This window comes from Heptranchias perlo, chromosome 2, assembly GCF_035084215.1.
Source record: "Heptranchias perlo isolate sHepPer1 chromosome 2, sHepPer1.hap1, whole genome shotgun sequence".
Classification (NCBI taxonomy): Eukaryota; Metazoa; Chordata; class Chondrichthyes; order Hexanchiformes; family Hexanchidae; genus Heptranchias; species Heptranchias perlo.
In genome coordinates this window covers 134,722,297-134,743,671 of record NC_090326.1, presented here as the reverse complement: position 1 = coordinate 134,743,671, position 21,375 = coordinate 134,722,297, and the positions used below count along the sequence as shown (strand labels likewise).

Genomic DNA, 21,375 nt, shown 5'->3' with positions numbered 1-21,375 from the left:
TGGCCACCATACTGTCACAGCCAGAGTAAAGCTCAAACTGAAGGTAGGCTCTCAACAGTGGGAATCAAGTTTGAATTCAACAGTTTGAATATCTCAGCAACTGACAATATGTGCTTTGCTTTGAGGCTTCAATAGGTTGCACAGATGGATGTCCATCTGAACAAAGTGTTCAGATATGCCAATAGGATGCTGAACTGTACACATGCAGGAAACACTTCTGGGCTACAGGCAGAGAGAATGAAAACAAGGATATTGGGACAGAACCAGGCAGCTCACCAAAGAAAGCAAGCCACTGAAGGCAACACACAGCAAACATCACATCACTTTCACAGACAAGTGAGTGAAGAACAATGCTGACACTAGAGAAGGGTAATATGAAGCAATGGCAATAATAATTCTCAAAAGTGTTCCATGGAGAACAGCTAGAAGGCTACCCTAGATTCCAGTGTCCAGAGATGAAACAGAATAGGTAGGCAACTCAAGAACAAGACAACAGATTCTATTGTGTTAAGAAGCTGAATACAAACTATGACATGGTAATGGATGCAGTCAACAAAATTTGCAACAAGGAATAGCGAGAAGAAATCGCATCTGCAAAGTGAACTAATGACATTCAAACAAAAGCAAAATACTGCGGATGCTGGAAATCTGAAATAAAAACAGAAAATGCTGGAAACACTCAGCAAGTCAGGCAGCATCTGTGGAGAAAGAAACAGAGATAATGTTTCAGGTCGAAGACCTTTCTCATGAAAGGTCAACAACCTGAAGCATTAACCCTGTTTCTTTTTCCACAGATGCTGCCTGACTTGCTGAGTATATCCAGCATTTTCTGTTTTTACTTTAGAACTAATGGCATTGTTAAGTTCCTAAGAAAGGTGACCCGAGTGTAACAAGTGGAAGAGGATTATGTTGCTCTCTATCCCAAGATTAACAGTACAAAGGACAAATGAACCAGCAATTGCAAGCAGATTTGTTACTTCAATTTCTCAGAGGTCGAAATCCTGCTTGTTCTATGTTTTGAGGAACATTATTCAGTAATATGTGAATGGCAAAAAAAGTTGTGCAACGAGATTTAGAAATGGTGTACGAGAACAAGCAATGATCACAAGCCGAGAAAAACGAGAGATTACAGCATGCCAGAACAGATTCTGCATGTGATCAGTATGTTTCAACTCCAGCATAGAAAGAAATAATTCTTGCTTTAGTTCGAGGAAGTGAAGTGGGGCAAAAAACTGATGAGCAGAAGCACTGGAAAACAGTGACAACAGTATAGTTGGGTTCAATTTCAGAACAGAAAAGGATAATCAAGAGTTAAAGATGGGGGTTCTGGACTGGAAAAAGTCGAGCAAGCTACAAGGGGTCTAGCCCAAATTAAATTGGAAGTCAGTTAACAAGTCAATGGATCAGCAGCGGAAAATAGTCAAAAATGAAATGCGAAGAGGACAAAATAAATACACAAGGCAAACGGGGTGTCAAATATAGAAATCTGTGGATAAATAGATTTAAACTAAACTGAAAATTAAAAGAGTGGCATATGAAGAAGTTCGGGCTAATAATAATAAAGAAAATATGAGGAATATCAACCGTGGTAGGGAAATGAAAAGGCGGATCAAAAGGAATACGAAAAAAGGCTAGCAAATATAAAACAAAATACTAATAACTTTTATAAGCATATACAAAGTTTTTAAAATGGAAACGGGTAGGACTACCAAGGAATGAAGGATGACGATATGGTGGACATCATCATCAGTGATCAACTATCGCTGGAGCTACTGTGACTGTCCTTCACACCTCTTTATTCATCGTGCATAAAGGTAATTCTTCTATGGGAATTTCTGTATCTCTCTCAATATATAAAAGACTGATAATATTAACTGTATTGAGAAGTGACCGAGAATTGGTTCGCCCTGTTGGAGACCCAACTGGGATACGATTGCCTCCCCTCTAACATTTAATGCTTTACACTGTACTCCTTGGAATTGGAGTAGTACAGAGGCCTTTCAGCAAAAAGTCAATTCATGCTTTTTCCTTCATGCATTCAATAGAGGTGGAAGCAAGATAGAAAAGATCAGTGTTGGCTACTAGGTGTACTTGCCTAACTCAGAAAGGTGATGGGGGTAGGAGGGATAGGAAAAAGCGGCTTATCAGGCAGTCCTTATACCCATCGGTCGCATGGGAAAAACAAATATGAGTAAACATAACTGCCATAACCAAACCATTCATTAAGAAATGGTGCTCTTAGACAAGACATTAGAGGGAAAATGTAGAAAATTCTGGAGCATACAAGAACAAAAAGGTCTCTCGCAGCAACAAAATTTGATCGTGAGGATGGGGTTGAGGCTTCGTAAAGACAAGTGTTTTTTTTTAGATAAACAGACTAACCAAAAGCCAACATCCAGTTTAAAAAAAATTAAATCTTTCTTTCTCCCATGAGAAAGTAGTCATTCCTCTTTTACTGAGGGACCCTGACAATGCAGGCAACTACAGCTGGACATTCCCAAAAAGATGTTGCCCTCCTACGACAGTTTGGGATACACTAACAGCAAGTCTCAAACACTAATTGCTTTGAATGACCTAGGAGCCAATAAACTAAACTGAGCAACTCTTATTAAAACAGTGCGTTCTCAAACACCACTCCAAAATTCAGGTGGTGCAATTCCTTTCCCACAACAGCAAAAGGCATATTTTTAAAATTTTGAAGTACCACCACTTATATAAAAGTGAGAAATAGTGAACTGTTTTCATGATCATATTTACAAGGTCGATGCAGCAACTGCATAATGAGTAACAAAATGCAGATATTTTAAGTGCTAGGGAAAGTGCAGAAAATATGTTAGAAACACAGAAAATGATGGAAATACTCAGGAGATCAGGAGAAAGGAAGGTAGGGTTAACATTTCAGGTCGTATGACCCTTCTTCAAAACCAGAATGAAAATAAGTAGCAAGCGACCAGAAGCTCGCAGACGCACTTGGAGAAGAAAATGTTATTTTGTTTCACAAATTCGAAGAATATTTTCTATTATTGGTAGGTCAAATTTACATCTAAGTTCATCAGTGCCTCACTGAATTCAGGCAACAGCAATTTAATTTCAATATGGACACCGCGGTTACAGGAAACTTGAGTTATGCCACACGTCAATTCCTTTTCTGTATATCTACTAAAAGTTGACCCCATTCTCCACCTCCACTCAAAGTTCTGAACTTGCATATTGGCTCAAATTGCAAGTTATTGCTTCTATTGAGGAATCTGAGCAGTACAATAATTTTAAGTTTACATTAACTAAGTTCAGCCAAGGAAAAGCACAGACACCACACATCTCACTTTACATGCTACCCCATCACACAACAGCAGACGAATAAGAATGTCATTTGATTACCCTTCTAGCTAAAAGCATGATACATGAGGCAAATGGACAAGAATGGTAAGGGTGTCAAGCCTGTCAATGACCCGGGGGGGGGGGGGGGGAGAGAGGAGGAGGAGGAGGAGGAGGGGGGGGGGGAAAGAAAGAGGGGAAGAGGGGAAATCAATCCACATCACATTGTCATTGAGTTGACCAGTAAATTATGACTGAAAAAGGTTTGTTGCTTAAAATGTCACATTATACACATCAGCAACTTTAAAGTATCTATACCATACTCATCTTTTAAAAAGTAACAAATCCTCTTCTGATCTATTTTATGCATTCAAAAACAGAAAAAGCAGTCACTTACCTTCATTTATCTTTGACATATCCACATTAGCATTGTTAAGCTGTAAGGTGGCTTGTAAAGCAGGAAGTAATTGCCTCAAAAGATTTGGATCCTGTAGTAAAGGAGGAATAGGTGACTGAGGAACAGGTGAAACTGGGACTGTAGATGTGGTGGCTGACGGGGTCTGAGAAGCAGCAGGAGTCATTCCTGAGGACGATGACGAAGGGGTAGCACAAGAGTGAGATGCTGACTTGTCCACTGAAGCAGTTTCTGGTAAAGAAGGGAAAAAAAAGTCAAAATACAGCAACTCTTATGGACAGAGACCCTTGCACGAAAATGTGTGCGGGCTTACCTAAGTTTTCTACTAGCGTTTTTCTGGGTTCCAAAATAATCATAATTCGAGGGCTCCCAGGGGATTCCCTTGGATATTTCTTTTAATAGAGGTTATGGATTGGGATGCCAAGTGACAAAATTATTTCCTTGTTGCACATTCACTGAAAACTATTTTGTTGAAAATTTAAACCAAGGCCCCATTTGCCTGTTAATGTAGCATTATTCGAAGAATAGCAAGGAGTGCTCCCAAATCTCCTGGGTCAACAGTCCTCCTTTCGTTGTTTGCAATGCGCTTTGGGATGTCCAAAAGATGTGAACGGTCCTATATAAAATCAAGTTATTGCTTACTTTCTGAATTGCAAAGATCTCATTCCAAAAAGACAATCTGGAAGCGACAACCACGCAGGATGAAGTGGCAGAAGAATGAGTAACTTATACAAAAATCAATAAAACATTTGTGTATTAGAACTGAAGACTGTACATGTAATTTCACCATCTATATATAAATCCCTGAAAGGAGTCAAAGGTTATATCACATACTAAGAATGGTAAAAATTTCAGTCAAGCCAACTAGTGATGACCAATAAATGCAGTCTTGCCAGCATTACCCACACCAGAGAACAATTTTTTTTAAAAGATTGAATACTTTGAAAGTACAGCAATAACTATTTCAATCGGCATCCTAATTTTAAAAAGTGTTTATTGTAACGTAAATAGAGGAAAGGCCAACATGCACAAAATTTCTCCCCCTCAGGCAAGTGAGAATTGACAATCATTTCACAATTGTTTTCCAGCATGGCAGAGGGGAGAAATAAACGTTAACTCAAGATTACGTTCACATAGGAAATGGGGTTTTCTGAACGTCAAATGAAGGAGTACTTGGTCTAAAATCTCTGCTTCTCAACAGCTAAGCTGTGAAACATAAGTATATTGGGTTCCCATGTAGCAATTGAGACAGAGGGACCTGCCTGGATAGAAATTACATTTTAAGTAACTTTTTAAGAGGAGCATTCTTACTTGGGAACCTGCAGGAGCAGCAAACAAGGTAAAAGAGCTCTATGAAATTAGATCAGTCTTTTGGTTGATGCTGCTTTATGGAAGGTGGTTTGCTCCATGACCATAGGGACTCTAATTTGTCATAGCCAGCCAGCAGGAGTCAAAGTGCTCTCTCAGGTGTTTGGCTAATGCCTGTTCAACAGTAGGCTAACAAACTTTTGACCTTGGTCGCTTCCATCCTAACAACTGAATTCCAGTTTCAGACAAATTCGAATCAGCTTCAGAACTTGGCAAGAACTGAAAGTAGGTTAACACTTAATATATCTCTTCACCCTTCTAAGATCATACTGTGCACAAGCTTGGCTCAGTTAGTAGCATCATTATAAGATTATGGGTTCAAAGCCCTTGCCGAGACTTCAGCACATTATCTAAGCAGACAGACCAGTGAATTTACACAGGGAGTTGTGCATTGCTGAACATCCTTCTGATGAGACTTTAAACTGATACCTCTGACTCATATGGGTTCAAACCCCACTACAGACTTGAGCACATAATCTTGTTTCATTGTTGGTTGCACAATCTTACTGTGATGTGTTCTGCTGAACTTCAAAGTGATTTATTGCATGTAAACTACTTTTACTTGTTTCAGAGTTTTGATAACATGCTATGCAATTGGAATAAGACATTGAAATGATTATTTCCTCAGAAAAGTTCCAATAATTCAATTCACTGATCTGGAGTTTCCACTCTAAATACATAAACTAATGGCACTTTCCTTTCCTACACAATTGTATTCTAATATTTTAAAGGTTTATAATAATCTCTGCAAGTCCCACAGGAGCAGACGATACAAGCATAGAAACTGAGCAACTTCACGGGACACTGCAAACACCCCTTGGAGGCATCAGTCATCAGGAAAGACCCATTATAAAATTGTACAAATTTTTATCCAGGCAGAGATCAGCAGACGCCAACACCACAATTGGATATTTCACTGATGCAACACAGGGCCCAGGAAATGTAGGGCTTGATCAACACGACAGAGTGGGGGAAAATATACATTCCAAAACTCTACGGTGTCCGTGGCAACAGAGAAGTCCAACAAGATTTAGCAAAATAATGTGTTAATACCAATTTAAAACGTTGAAGCATAAATTTTATCTTGAATGCCAGCAACATAATGAACTTCAAAATTGCTGCCAACAAAAGAACTGTGGGGTTCTCAAAGCAAGGTCTTGCATGTAGTGGATGCGGAGGGCAAAAAAGACCAAAAACATTCATAGGCTCTGCGGTTCTAAACTCCTGGAGATCAGTTTGATCTCAATAATCTCTAGTCAAATAAAAGGGCACAAACTGATCTGAACTAAATGATGTACGACATGGTTCGACTTCGATAACAATGAAGATTACATTCAATTTTTATTGCTTTGTGAATATTATCCAGGATTACAACATGCAGGTTTTCCTGCACGATTTGTTGCAATACATCAAACTACAGTATATCATGTATGCTCAAGCTGTGAGGAGATGCGTCAACACCAGATTCATCAGCCGCACTCACAAGACAGTCCAGAATGTCACCTGAGCACAACGCAACGCCATCGACGCTCTCAAGACCAACCGCAACATCGTCATCAAACCAGCGGACAAAGGAGGAGCCATCGTCATCCAGAACAGAACGGACTATTGCAAAGAAGCATACCGACAACTGGACAACCAGGAACACTACAGACGGTTACCCGCAGATCCGACCAAAGAACACACCCACCAGCTCAACAAACTGATCAAGACCTTCGATCCAGACCTTCAAAGCATCCTACGCGCTCTCATCACACGTACTCCCCGCGTGGGAGACTTCTACTGCCTCCCAAAGATACACAAAGCCGACACACCTGGACATCCTCTCGTATCAGGCATCCTAAAACCCATCGTACAGGGAACCCCCAGCTTCTGTCGCGACACTACAGACTTCCTACAAAAACTCAGCACCCACAGACCAGTTGAACCAGGATCACTTCTCACCACGATGGACGTCTCGGCACTCTACACCAGTATCCCCCACGATGACGGCATCGCTGCGACAGCCTCAGTACTCAACACCAACAACAGCCAATCTCCAGACGCCATCCTACAACTCATCCGCTTCATCCTGGATCACAATGTCTTCACCTTCGATAACCAGTTCTTTACCCAAACACACGGAACAGCCATGGGGACCAAATTCGCACCCCAATACGCCAACATTTTCATGCACAAGTTCGAGCACGACTTCTTCACTGCACAGGACCTCCAACCAACGCTATACACCAGATACATCGACGACATTTTCTTCCTTTGGACCCACGGTGAAGAATCACTGAAGAGACTACACGATAACATCAACAAGTTCTATCCCACCATCAAACTCACCATGGATTACTCCTTAGAATCGGTTTCTTTCTTGGACACACTGATCTCCATCAAAGACGGGCACCTCAGCACCTCACTCTACCGCAAGCCCACGGACAACCTTACGATGCTCCACTTTTCCAGCTTCCACCCTAACCACGTCAAAGAGGCCATCCCCTATGGACAGGCCCTGCGAATACACAGGATCTGCTCAGACGAGGAGGAACGCGATGGACACCGACAGACGCTGAAAGACGCCCTCGTAATAACGGGATATGACGCTCGACTCGTCGATCGACAATTCCGACGGGCCACAGCGAAAAATCACAGACCTCCTCAGAAGACAAACACAGGACGCAACCAACAGAGTACCCTTCGTCGTCCAGTACTTCCCCGGAGCGGAGAAACTATGCCATGTTCTCCGCAGCCTTCAACATGTCATCGATGACGACGAACACCTCGCTAAGGCCATCCCCACGCCTCCACTACTCGCCTTCAAACAGCCACCTAACCTCAAACAGACCATCGTTCGCAGCAAATTACACCGCTTTCAGGAGAACAGCGTCCACAACACCACGCAACCCTGCCACGGCAACCTCTGCAAGACATGCCAGATCATCGACACAGACACCACCATCACACGAGAGGACACCACCCACCAGGTACATGGTTCATACTCCTGTGACTCGGCCAACGTTGTCCACCTCATACGTTGCAGGAAAGGATGCCCCGGAGCATGGTACATTGGCGAGACCATGCAGACACTGCGACAACGGATGAACGGACACCACGCAACAATCACCAGACAGGAGGGTTCCCTCCCAGTCGGGGAACACTTCAGCAGTCAAGGACATTCAGTCACCGATCTTCGGGTAAGCGTTCTCCAAGGCGGCCTTCCAGACACACGACAACGCAAAATCGTCGAGCAGAAATTGATAGCCAAGTTCCGCACCCATGAGGACGGCCTCAACCGGGATCTTGGGTTCATGTCACGCTACACGTAACCCCACCAGCGAAAAAAGTGTTATCTGTTTTTAAGACAACTGGTCATTCTCTCTCTTTCTCTTCCTTTCGGATGTTTCTCTCTCTCTCTCTCTCTCTCTCTGTCTTTGGGTTCGGACCGTTTGTATATTCAGTAGTCCTGTATGTACTGTCTCTCTGTCTGATTGCCTTGACAACGGGCAGTTGGAAAGATTATCTGTAATGACCAGGCATTGTTCTCTGACTATATATGCGGTAACCTTCAAGGAATCCCACACTCACCTGACGAAGGAGAAAGCCTCCGAAAGCTTGTGATTTTCAAATAAAACTGTTGGACTATAACCTGGTGTTGTAAGATTCCTTACAGTATATTGTGTATAACTTATAATAGTTTTGGAGCAGATCATTTTTAACCACCTTAAATGATAATCTCTATGGGGAACACACTTTCAACAATAACAGAATTGTAGCAAAGGTGGACAAAATAAGTAAATGGGCAGAACATTGGCAAGTGAAATTTAATACAGACAAACGTAAAATGTTACATGTCGGAATGAAAACTTCAAGGATGACACACTTCATCCACAAATAGTGCTGAAATAGCTAAGAATAAAGCTGCAGACAACCTAGGACCCTCAGTAGACTCTATTCTATCTGTTCAACCAACATAGAGCAGCAATCATCAAAACCAACGGCAGAATACAAGTTAGAGCGAGTCATAATCAAACTATATAGCGCTCTCGTCAGCCTTGAGTATTGAACCCAGTTCTGGTCACTGAGATACAAAGGAGGCATTCAAGTATTAGAGGTAGTGCAAAGGGTCACAGGGCTGATCTCAAATGTCAACGGTCTAGGTCATGAGGCAAGATTGCAGAAACTGGACCTACCTGCCTTGAAAGATGGCATCGGAGAGGTGATCTCAGTTGATATGTTCGTAAATAGTATAGAAGAGGTAGTTCCAGAATATTACTTTAAATTAAATTGCAAGAGGCCACAGGTACAAACTAGTAAAAGGCACATTTAGGGCTGATAGCAGGAAGTTCTTGTTCACACAAAGTGATGAATACATGGAATTGACTCCCAGATAAAGTACTGGTGGAAAAATCCCTGGAATCATTTAAGATCCATTTTGATGGTTGAGATGCTGGAGGTTGAACACACTGCAAGATGGAGTGAGTCTTTGGGAGAGGTAGGATAAAACTACAAGTTTAAAAAAAGAGCTGGAGCATATTATAGTACACAATGCACATGAACAGATAAACTAGTATCAAAAATGTCACATTTCTATATTAAAAAAATTAAGATTAGTACATTAAAGATTAATGCAAGGTCAAGCGAAGTAGCTTTGTATTTGCACCCTACAAGGTTATTAAGTCAAATCTCCACCTGAAATAGTCTTCATTTGGTGTTTTCCAAGTTCTCATTAGAACCAGGGGGAAGAGATTCGGGGTGGTGGTGGAGAAGGGGGCAAATATCTCTCCAGACAATGCCTACAAAAGTACATATGTTAGATAAAATGGAGCAACACTGGCTGTGAACGTCAAGAAATCCATAACCTAGATAATTCTAGCCATCTTCCAAACTATAATGGTTTTAAACAGTGGATATCTGGACACTAAGGAAATCAAGGAATATGGGGATTGGGCAGGAAAGTGAAGTGGAGGCCGAAGATCAGCCACGATCTTACTGAGTGGCGGAGCAGGCTCAAGGGGCCGCATGGTCTATTCTTGCTCCTATTTCTTACGTTCTTATGTAAACCTAAACAGTGGACATTTTGGGGAAACACGAAGGAAGAAGAAATGGAAGGGCAACACTTCATTTGCAGGCAACATAAGCTCAGAAGTGAGCTCACATTTTCGTATCTTGGTGCAAAATTGTAACAACGGATAAATTATTTCATTGTTTATCCCATTAAGTTTGTCATTAGGTTTCTTCAGCTTTTTTTAATGAATATGTTTCTCATTGTGGGAAAACTGAACAGCAATAATGTAGAGATAAAACTCCAAAGGTTGGACAATTCCACTGGTTTGCAGGTAATCTATGGCTTCATGGTTGTTTTTTCAAGTTACTCAAGGGTGGGGTGGGGGGGGCGTTCAGCCTTGGTAGCAGGTGAATACAATCCTGCAGGTTTACCAAAAATGGAGACAACTTAATAGAAATGCAGGAGGCCGAAATATTTGAGATTTACATCAACAGTTTGGATTCAGATAAACACGATGCTGGTTGGTCAAATTTGTAAATGATACTAACCTCAGGCCAGTGTGATAAGCTAAGTAGAATCTGTGAGCTGGGGGCATGGGGGACAGCAACAGTGAATTATGAAATTCAATATGGGTTAGTGTAAGGTATTATTGGTACAAAAAAGTGGATGAGATATAAACACTGAATGATATCAAACTATCTTAGGGTGAAGTTGAGCAAGATCTTGAGAATCTTAGTAGACTTAGAACTTTACATACCCAGTCATTGTGGAAGAGCAAATAAAGCAAATGGAATGATGAGCAATACTGCCACATCGATAGGAAAACGCCAGAGGATTTCACACTGCTCTTCAGCGCAACATCCTGCAAAAGCACCATGTGTACTTTAACAGTTTTGGTCACCAAGATACAAGCGAAACTTTCCGACCCTTGGAGACTTGAGAGAAAAAAAGTCACAAAGCTGAACCCAGTGTCAGAGGCCTGAATTATGAGAAAAGGGTTCCGCTGCCTTGAAGGAGGCCATTAAGAAGTAATATAATAAAGGTACACAAAATATTAAATGCTATACAGACATCGTAAATCATTTGCTGGCAATTCACTTCTAGCACCACTTGAAGGTAAAGCTCGACAGCAGGACAAGTTAGCATAGCTTCAAATTGAAAGATAAAACTTAAGACTAATGTTAGAAAGAAGTTTTTCATGCGGAGTGAACACTCAGAATGGACTCAAGTCAGCAGAGCCAAAATATCATGGAGTCATGCCGTGATGGGGAGACTGCAGCTTTTTCCTCCACAGATGAGCCAAGGTGGACCAAATGGCCTATTTTACCCACCTATGTGATCATTTCTCCCACATCCATGTTCCTCTCTCCCTACCTCCAAAAAAAGCAATCATTAAGTTATCCCCCTTGAATGAGGGAAGATGAGCTCAGCGTACAAATGTACTCCTGACATCAACCTGTCAGGATGCAGAAGAGATCCCTTTAGTTATCAAAGCCTGTGGCATTTTAACAAAATTTGATTGTCTTACTATATGCCCCATTTATGAATAATCTATTATATATTAAAAATGAGTGGGTCGCAATGATAGAGATCGAGTAATTGGGTAATCAGTAAGACATGGACACACATCAGGGGAGGGGGGGAAGGAGGGGGAGGAGGAGGAGGAGAAAGAGAAGGAGGAGAAGAGAGAGAAAAAAAAAAATCAGGCCACAAGGTCAGAAATCTGGACATTGAGCCAAGGATCAAATCAGACAGTGATAAAGAGAAAGGCAAAGAGCAGGGAAATTCAGACATCATAAAAACAAATGAGGAAAAACACATTTTCAAAAAAAAGAGACACAGAGCTTACAGCAACTCAATTAAGACACAAATATCAGGTCAGCAGAGGTCTTATCGTAAGCAACACCACAGGAGATCGACTAGTTAATGAACAATTTCCCACCTATTTTTTAATCTTCGAAGTCCCATCATTGTTCGCTTCAACTAACAGTTAGTGACACAGTATATGGAGAGGAAAGGGAGAATTAAAGACTGTCCGAAAGAAGCACATTTTAAACAGATTACTTTTGTGTATACGTGCTTTAAATTTGTGGGCCAGCATTTATTGCCCATCCCTAACTGCCCTTGAGAAGGTGGGGGTGAGCCGCCTTCTTGAACCGCTGCAGTCCATGTGATGAAGGTTCTCCCACAGTGCTATTAGGAAGGGAGTTCCAGGATTTTGACCCAGCGACGATGAAGGAACGGTGACATATTTTCAAATCAGGATGGTGTGTGACTTGGAGGGGAACGTGCAGGTGACGTTGTTCCCATGTGCCCGCTGCCCTTGTCCTTCTAGGTGGTAGAGGTCGCGGGTTTGGAAGGTGCTGTCGAAGAAGTCTTGGCGAGTTGCTGCAGGGCATCCTCTGGATGGTACACACTGCAGCCACTGTGCGCCGGTGGTGAAGGGAGTGAATGTTTAGGGTGGTGAATGGGGTGCCAATCAAGCGGGCTGCTTTGTCCTGGATGGTGGCGAGCTTCTTGAGTGTTGTTGGAACTGCGCTCATCCAGGCAAGTGGAGAGTATTCCATCACACTCCTGACTTGTGCCTTGTTGATGGTGGAAAGGCTTTGGGGAGTCAGGAGGTGAGTCACTCGCTGCAGAATACCCAGCCACAGTATTTATATGGCTGGTCCAGTTAAGTTTCTGGTCAATGGTGACCCCCAGCATGTTGATGGTGGAGGATTCGGCGATGGTAATGCCATTGAATGTCAAGGGGAGGTGGTTGGACTCTCTCTTGTTGGAGATGGTCATTGTCTGACACGAATGTTACTTGCCATTTATCAGCCCAAGCCTGGATGTTGTCCAGGTTTTGCTGCATGCGGGCAGGGATTACTTCATTATCTGAGGGGTTGTGAATGGAACTGAACACTGTGCAATCATCAGCGAACATCCCCATTTCTGACCTTATGATGGAGGGAAGGTCATTGATAAAGCAGCTGAAGATGGTTGGGCCGAGGACACTGCCCTGAGGAACTCCTGCAGCAATGTCCTGGGGCTGAGATGATTGGCCTCCAACAACCACTACCATCTTCCTTTGTGCTAGGTATGACTCCAGCTACTGGGGAGTTTTCCCCGATTCCCATTGACTTCAATTTTACTAGGGCTTCTTGGTGCCACACTCGGTCAAATCCTGCCTTGATGTCAAGGGCAGTCGCTCTCACCTCACCTCTGGAATTCAGCTCTTTTGTCCATGTTTGGACCAAGGCTATAATGAGGTTTGGAGCAGAGTAGTACTGGCGGAACCCAAACTGAACATCGGTGAGCAGGTTATTGTGAGTAAGTGCCGCTTGATAGCACTGTCGACGACACCTTCCATCACTTTGCTGCTGATTGAGACTAGACTGATGGAGCGGTAATTGGTCGGATTGGATTTGTCCTGCTTTTTGTGGACAGGACATACCTGGGCAATTTTCCACATTGTCGGGTAAATTGTAGACCTGTTCGGCTAACATCTGTTTTGGGGAAGGTATTGGAATCTGTAATTAAGGACAGAGTGACTGAGCACTGAGAGAAATTTGAGCAGATTAGAGAGAGCCAACGTGAATTTGTAAAGGGTAAATCATGTCCAACGAACCTAACCAAAATTTTTGAGGAAGTAACTTAAGTGGTAGACAGGGGAATGTCAATGGATGTAGATTACAGGGATTTCCAAAAGGCATTTGATAAAGTTCCACATAAGGGACTGTCAACTAAAATTAAAGCTCATGGAATTGAAGGCAAATTGTTGGCCTGGTTAGGAGATTGATTAGGCAGAGTAGGGACAATTGGTATATATTCGAACTGGAAGGAAGTGACTTGTGGTGTCCCATAAGGATCTGTGCTGGGGCCTCAACTATTCACTATATTTATTAATGACTTAAACAACACAATAGAGCTCCATATATCCAAGTTTGCTGATGACACATGATTGGTGGCATTGTAAATAGGGTAGATGGGAACATAAAATTACAGAGAGACATTGATAGATTAAGTCAGTGGGCAAAACTGTGGCAGATGAATTTCAACGCAGCTAAATGTAAGGTAATCCATTCTGGACCAAAAAAGGATGGATCCAAGTATTTTTTTTAAATAGTGAGTGTAAAACAGAATACACACGACAATGTGTATATATTTACAATAATTCTAAATTTACACCACTCTCTTCAAATTGTCAAAAACAACAAAGATGCATCTCCTCCACGAACCCTTGCCTAATGATGGCAGAAATTATTATTTTTTAAAAAACAGGCCAGCAATGTTGAAAGTGCTTTGGACTCAGTCAGCCTGCCTTCAATGAGATATAAAAGTGCAGTTGTCACACAGCTGTTTACATTTGCAGCTGTCACCAGTACAGAGATCAAATGCACTGGAGGTTTTCTCTACCCAAGGGCATATTTGCCTCTGCCAGTACTGTAAAGTTCTGCGCGATTCTATGGTTCCCACTCCTGCGCTCTTCATTAATCCCTGTCGGAAGTGTGAATGTCTGGTAAGGACAAGCTTGGGCTTGGGTTCCGACAGCCTTTAACTCAAGAACGCGGAGGCCAACTTTAGCACCACTAACTCTACCCCAGAAATAATCTAACAACAGATTGGGATTGAACCTAGGACCTTCCTGGTCTGTATCACTGAGACCTACTCAATGGATAATACCAGTGAGCCATCAGGGCAGCACCAACTCTAAATATTTAAACTACAAAACCCAGCTATTCTTCAAACAAATGCAGTCCATCACTGGATGGTTCATTTTATGGTGAACTATTTCTCATCAATGATTCCACCTATTTTAAAATAAAGATTACGATCTTTTGTGTTACCTATCCTCTTCAGTTATCTCTTCCATAGTTTGTCACAATTAAGCTGAATTTGGTCCACTATTTTCAAAATGGGCTGAAAATGTAAGTTTATATCTTTGGAGGACAGCCGAATGGCTGTGAATTATGAGATTAGCACTAAAGTCATTCTTAAATCTGTTCTGGATGCTTTACAGATGCAGTAAGAAATAATGGATCACAATCCATAAATCTTAATCCCAATGGACAAGGCAAGGGAGGGAAAATAATCAGGCAGAATTCCCTCCGCTGTGCATTATCCAGTGATGCTGACTGAAAACTGCATGTGGATAGGATTGGGCATGGCTGTGATGGTCTGACTGAACAGCTGGCATACAAGAAAGGCCACTTTTTGAGGTACTAGAGGACTTCTGGTGCCTGTAGTTTTATCACAGCATGAATCACTATCTTTTGCAGAAAAAGTGAGAACATTGAGGGAAGAAGAGAAAAGTTCTGAAGTCTGTACCATTCATGTATATACAAGTCACTTAAAATCTGTCCAGGGAGACTTCATTAAAAAGCAATCAAGTTAAAACACAACAATATACATACTCCCTCACCAATTCACAACAAAGCCATAGATTCTTCACTGGTGCTTTTTTCCTTTCCCTCATAGCCTTCAGCTTCAGTAACTTATTTGTTGGTTACTTTGCCAAATACTATCTGCACCTGGCTGCTGCTTTTCCAGCTGCCTGCATTTACTACAGTTCAGCAAGACTTAAAAAATGACTACATGTAAACAGTGATAGTGATATAATGGTGCCTTTAAATGCCTGTAATTGAAAACTAAAGAGAAAATAAAATCAAGTGGAAAAAATACCCCGGTTATTTTGCTCTTGGAACTGGAATGGCTGTGAAATCTTAATCTCTGAATACAACCAAGATTTTGTAACCAATTTAGCAAAGCCAAAGGACAGCAGTTTTGTTTTTGGTACAGTTTGCTGAGCTTTCTGCTACAGATAGTTCCCAGAATATATCCTAAAAGTACATATCTGGGATAACTGAAGGATGTACTGTGGGGATATATTAAAGTACATAGCAAATTTCAAATTTTGAGGAGCCTAACTAGCCTGAATTAAATTTGTTTTTAGCAGTATCAGAACCAAAAGTGATAGTCCCAAATTCTGGTATTGGAAGCAAACATTATATCTACAAGTAAAAAGTCAGGAGAAATGTTGCAAAACAGCTACGAAGATTTCAAAAACATAACCAAAAAACTACTCATACAAATACAAATTTATGGATGTCACAACAGGGCAATCAACACTGGGATTAAAGTTTCAAGACATTTACTCATCTAAGTGTGGCTACACAGGGGTTTTAACCTACAAAAACAGAACATAACAGTGTAAAAGTTACATCTACCCAACTTCCATATTATTAATGCAATTCAAGAAAGAATGACAAGAAAAATGTGCATTCAGCCCACCAGGCCAAATTGTTACGCGGGATTTGTAAAACATAATCTGCAGTAACTCCGACTCTCATTTTATCTGCTTGGGAAAGTTCTGCAGTTTCTCCTACCACCTAGCGGCAATTTCAGAAATACCTAAGTACCCAATGAACCTGTATTTTTTTTCCCACATAAGCTGCTTTCCAGAGCCTCAAAAAGAGGGAATGTGAAAAAATCATTTACATTCAATTACCTTCTGCATAGAGTGGTGAATGCGTGGAATGGACTGTCAGGGTAGTTGAATGCGTACCTAGAGAAAAATCTGATAGAGGGGTATGAGAGATATTGTTGGACATTACGACTGGCCAGATGGACTGCAAATTTCCGGTCCTGTAACTACGTTGCATGGTCCCACCAGCTAAGGATCATGACCTCCCCAACAGCATATCTCCTCCATCTAACCTTATAATCTGCAATCCCATTCCTAACCAGATATTTATCCAATTATTTTCAAAAAGGAGCTACAATGCAGCAATAACTGCTTTCTTGAATCTTCAGCACTAGCCTCTGAAGGAAAAAAAATGCCAAAAAAAAAGATTCACAGTATCCAATAGGTAGCTTGTAATTTTCAGTTTTCAGCCCAGTGACTGCTTGTTAAATTTGCTCTGCCCATACCATTATTGGCGAGCTCAGTGAGTTCGCCAATAATGGCATAGGCAGAGCAAATTTGGTGAATACTGGTGAAGCAACAGTTTAAAGTTGCTGTGTGTATTCATGAAGACATGAAGGAATTGCAGGAACGAAAGAATCACATTGTGGCAGTTCACAACTGCATTACTTGGGGAAGACTGACTATGATTACATTTTCAGTGTCATGAGCCAGAATAATGTTGTAATCCATTTTCTTTTAAGCGTTGACCATACACACAGGACTGCCAACCTTCAATGGTCTCCCTGATTTTTGTTTTAAATAATACTACTAATATTCAAGATTCATAAACAATGTTTTGGTAATAACTGCTGATTTGGGAAACTACATACTGCAACCTAAAAATATACTTTCATTAGTTCTGAAAACACATGGAACTTTTCAGACTTGCTATTCTGTTAGTAATGACTGATGGAAATAAATGCTTTTTAAAAATGAAATCAATTTCAAGCCCAGACAGCAATGCTTTTTTTTAAAGCATGGAATAAATCAGCAACATCCATGGCCCTTTCACGAGCTGCAACACGCGGATTCAGCCCCCAACTTCAAACAGTTGGGCACTCCAAAGAGATCGAGAGTGAATGTTAAGACTAATGCTCAAATTGATTTGACAGCGAAGAATGGCAAAAATGAAAATAGAAATACATCTGTTGGTATGCAGGTTTCACACAGTAATTTTTCCAACTGAGTTACATTATCACATTGCCAATATTTACAAAGTCAAACCTCATGTCATTCTTATAGCTGTTCTGCAATAAATATTGCAACAAGGTCACTTGATATCTTTTGAAGAAAATTACCTTTTCAAGACATCGTGCTGCTAGCATATGTGATGCCACTGACTTTGAAACATGATATTCAGTTACAAATACATGTTCAGGAAATGGAACTGCCTCCATGATTTCATAAAATAGTTGAGTGCAATTAATTACCTGTACTACCACTGTTTAGCATACAAAAAACCCCACAAATTTATGGATAAGAGAAGGTTGATACATTTGGTGGAGATGAACACAAGTTGCAGGATGAAAGCAAAGATCAGATTCTTAAAATGCTTCGATGTTTAATGTTCAAATCTCACACGGTACAAAAAGAACTGTATATCAATTCACATGATTTTAAATCAGTCCTCAGATTATTTACTGAATATGAAACACTGGGCCTTCTTGGCTTCAGTAAAGTTGTATTTTCAAATACAAATATGCTTTTTACAGGAGCCCAATACAGTACAACCTTGTGAAATATTTTGTGATGTATGTAGAGAAAATTTCACATCTCCTGACATTTAGCTGTGTGGCCTCTGGGATACACTTTTCTCAATGAAATCAAAGATGCTAGGGTCAAATTAAATAATGGAAACATGAGTAAGAAACATAGAAAATAGGAGCAGGAGTAGGCCATTTGGCCCTTCGAGCCTGCTCTGCCATTCAAAATGATCATGGCTGATCTTCTATCTCAATGCCATATTCCCGCTCTCTCCCCATACCCCTTGGTGCCTTTTGTGTCAAGAAATCTATCTAGCTCCTTCTTAAATATATTCAGTGACTTGGCCTCCACAGCCTTCTGTAGTAGAGAATTCCACAGGTTCACCACCCTGAGTGAAGAAATTTCTCCTCATCTCGGTCCTAAATATCCTACCCCGTATCCTGAGACTGTGACCCTTCATTCTGGACCCCCCTGCCAGGGGAAACATCCTCCCTGCATCCAGTCTGTCCAGCAGTGTCAGAATTTTGTATGTTTCAATGTGATCCCCTCTCATTCTTCTAAACTCGAGTGAACAGAGGCCGAGTCGACCCAATCTCTCCTCATACGACAGTCCTGCCATCCCAGGAATAAGTCTGGTGAACCTTCGCTGCACTCCCTCCATGGCAAGTGTATCCTTTCTTAGGTAAGGAGACCAAAACTACAGGTGTGGTCTCACCAAGGCCCTGTATAACTGCAGCAAGACATCCTTGCTCCTATACTCAAATCCTCTTGCAATGAAGGCCAAATAGTCTCACAAAAGCAATAAACTGAATAAATTGAGCAGGACACTCAAACATGAAATAAAACCACCAAAGGAGACTCCAATTACTGCAAAAGCAGTTAATTCTTGCAGTTTAGAACTGTGCCACATCACAAACTCAATTCCTGTGAAAAAATATCAATGCAGACCATCACTGTTACAACAAATAGGTCAGTATTATTAAAATGGAGCAATTAAAAACCTACAAACATATAGTCTGAAAGAGGTATTCCACTTCAAATTCTTTCCAATTGCAGGGGCTTATGCTGTGTTGCAACTTACACATCACCTTTAACAAAGCGAAACATCACAAGGTGAGACGGAAAATCTTACGAGAGCAGGAATTCTAAGAGTTAGGGGAAGTGAGTGAAAGCAAGGTCGAAAACGTAGATTTTCAGAAAGCTTTTAGAAGCAGTGGAGATGAAGCATGGCAGAGGGGTTTATGGGAAAAAGAGAGTGTACAGGCCACAATAGCTTTACACTCTGCCACCAATGGAACATAATGTGATGGCACTTCTTTATATGCAACGTAGAGCTGAAGGAGGTTGCAGAAGTATGGTGAAGTTGACGATCCGGATTCTTTCCCCTCAGTCTGGTTCAGTAAAAACTGACGTCGAATACATTTTAAAGTTCATCACAACTTTAATAGCAGGTCTTAGTCTGTAGCTTCTATTCAGATTCCTGAGAGAATCCGAACGATTCTAACAGAATAAGGAGACAAAGACAAAGACAAAAACTCATACCTTTATACAGATCGATAGGGGTTGGAACATCATTAACACAAGAGTCAACACCAATCATAAGCCGGGCACAGGTTGCCATGCGAGGTTACATTATTTCCAGCCAATCATAGATCGTCCATGTGCTGACCATGTTGCTGTTAGACATCAAAGGGGATACTTCCTCACCTTCCAACTTGGAATGTTCTTCCCTGTTCCTTCTGTTCCTTATCTCCCAACTTGGAATGTCTTTCAACTTTGGCTAAGCTCGTTACCTATATTGATCTGCCATAAACATGGAGACATTCAGACCAGTCCTTGAATCACATCAAAGACCTATCATTGATAAGACAATGCAGGCCTGCTGACTAAGCAAACATATGGCCCAGCAGGAGGGCCAGGCCACCTGTATCAATCTCAGTTACTAACTAATTAACCCTTTCTAACCATTTTGCATTCTGCTTCTTTGCCACGTCGGCATCTTAATATTTTACCAAAAACTGACCACGTAGGGATGCTCAAAGTGAGGCCATCGAAGTTTTGTGGATGAAGATATCAAAATCAATGCATTGCAGGATGGGAAATTAGGGGACATCAGGAACAACAGGGGTGAAAGTGACTTGCTGCTAGACAGGATGCGGGTGTTGAATTTTCCATGAGTTAGAGTTTGTGCTCAGGAGACCTGCAAGGAGAGCACTGAAGAAACCAAATCTCAAGGTGATGAGGGTGTCTGACTGAATGAAGCAGTCAAATGTAAGGAGTCGCACAACACCAGGTTATAGTCCAACACGGCAGGTGTGATAAAGGGCAGTTAGAAAGATTATCTGCAATCACCACGCATTGTTCTCTGACAATATATGCTGTGCCTTTATGCAACTCCTCACTGCACCTGACGAAGGAGCAAAGCTCCAAAAGCTTGTGATTTCAAATAAAGCTGTTGGACTATAACCTGGTGGTGTGCGACTCCTTACATTTGTCCACCCCAGTCCATCACTGGCATCTCCACATCATGAATGAAGTAGCAATGGAAGCAAGCAATACTGAAGTGGAAATGGTCAGTTATGGCGATACACTGCACATGGGGTTTGAAGTTCAACTCAAGAGTGAATAGAACAAGAACATATGCATGTGCAGGTTTAGCCTGAGCAAATTGCTGGGTAAGGGGATGGGATCAAGGGCTGGCACACAGCATTTCAGGCTAATGTTGAACAAGATGACTTTAGTCTTGACAATTTTATTCGGATAAAATTTTAGCTTTTCCAAAACTTGATACTGGACAGTCAGACAACACAGCTAGTGTAAAGGAGTTGCACTCAGTGAAAGTGAGGTAAAAGTGGGTGGTGTCCACATATGGAAGCTGACCCCTTGCTTACAGATGTCACCAAGGAGGGGACCACAGGATGAAATCCTAGGGCCAGGTAGGAATAAAACAATGAAAGCGCTGTGCCATGAAGTGGACCACAGAAAAACAATGAATGACCGTGTCACCATCTATATCGACAGTCGCAGAACGAGGAGACACAAAGTCGCACCCACACAGGATATCTTTGGTGATATTTACCGTATGTTAAGCAGGGCAAAGTCAACTAAGAACAGTGGGGTATAAGCAGC

The 21,375-nt window shown here is 41.5% G+C and overlaps 1 protein-coding gene across 2 annotated transcripts in view; it reads right to left on the bottom strand.

Moving 5' to 3' along the window:
• Nucleotides 1–21,375, bottom strand: part of waca (WW domain containing adaptor with coiled-coil a) — a 117,730-nt gene that overhangs the window by 74,416 nt on the left and 21,939 nt on the right. For both annotated transcript variants that reach the window (XM_068007201.1, XM_068007211.1), the window contains one exon: nucleotides 3,713–3,961. In XM_068007201.1, coding sequence (XP_067863302.1) covers nucleotides 3,713–3,961 — 249 coding nt within the window. The remainder of the gene's footprint in view (nucleotides 1–3,712; nucleotides 3,962–21,375) is intronic.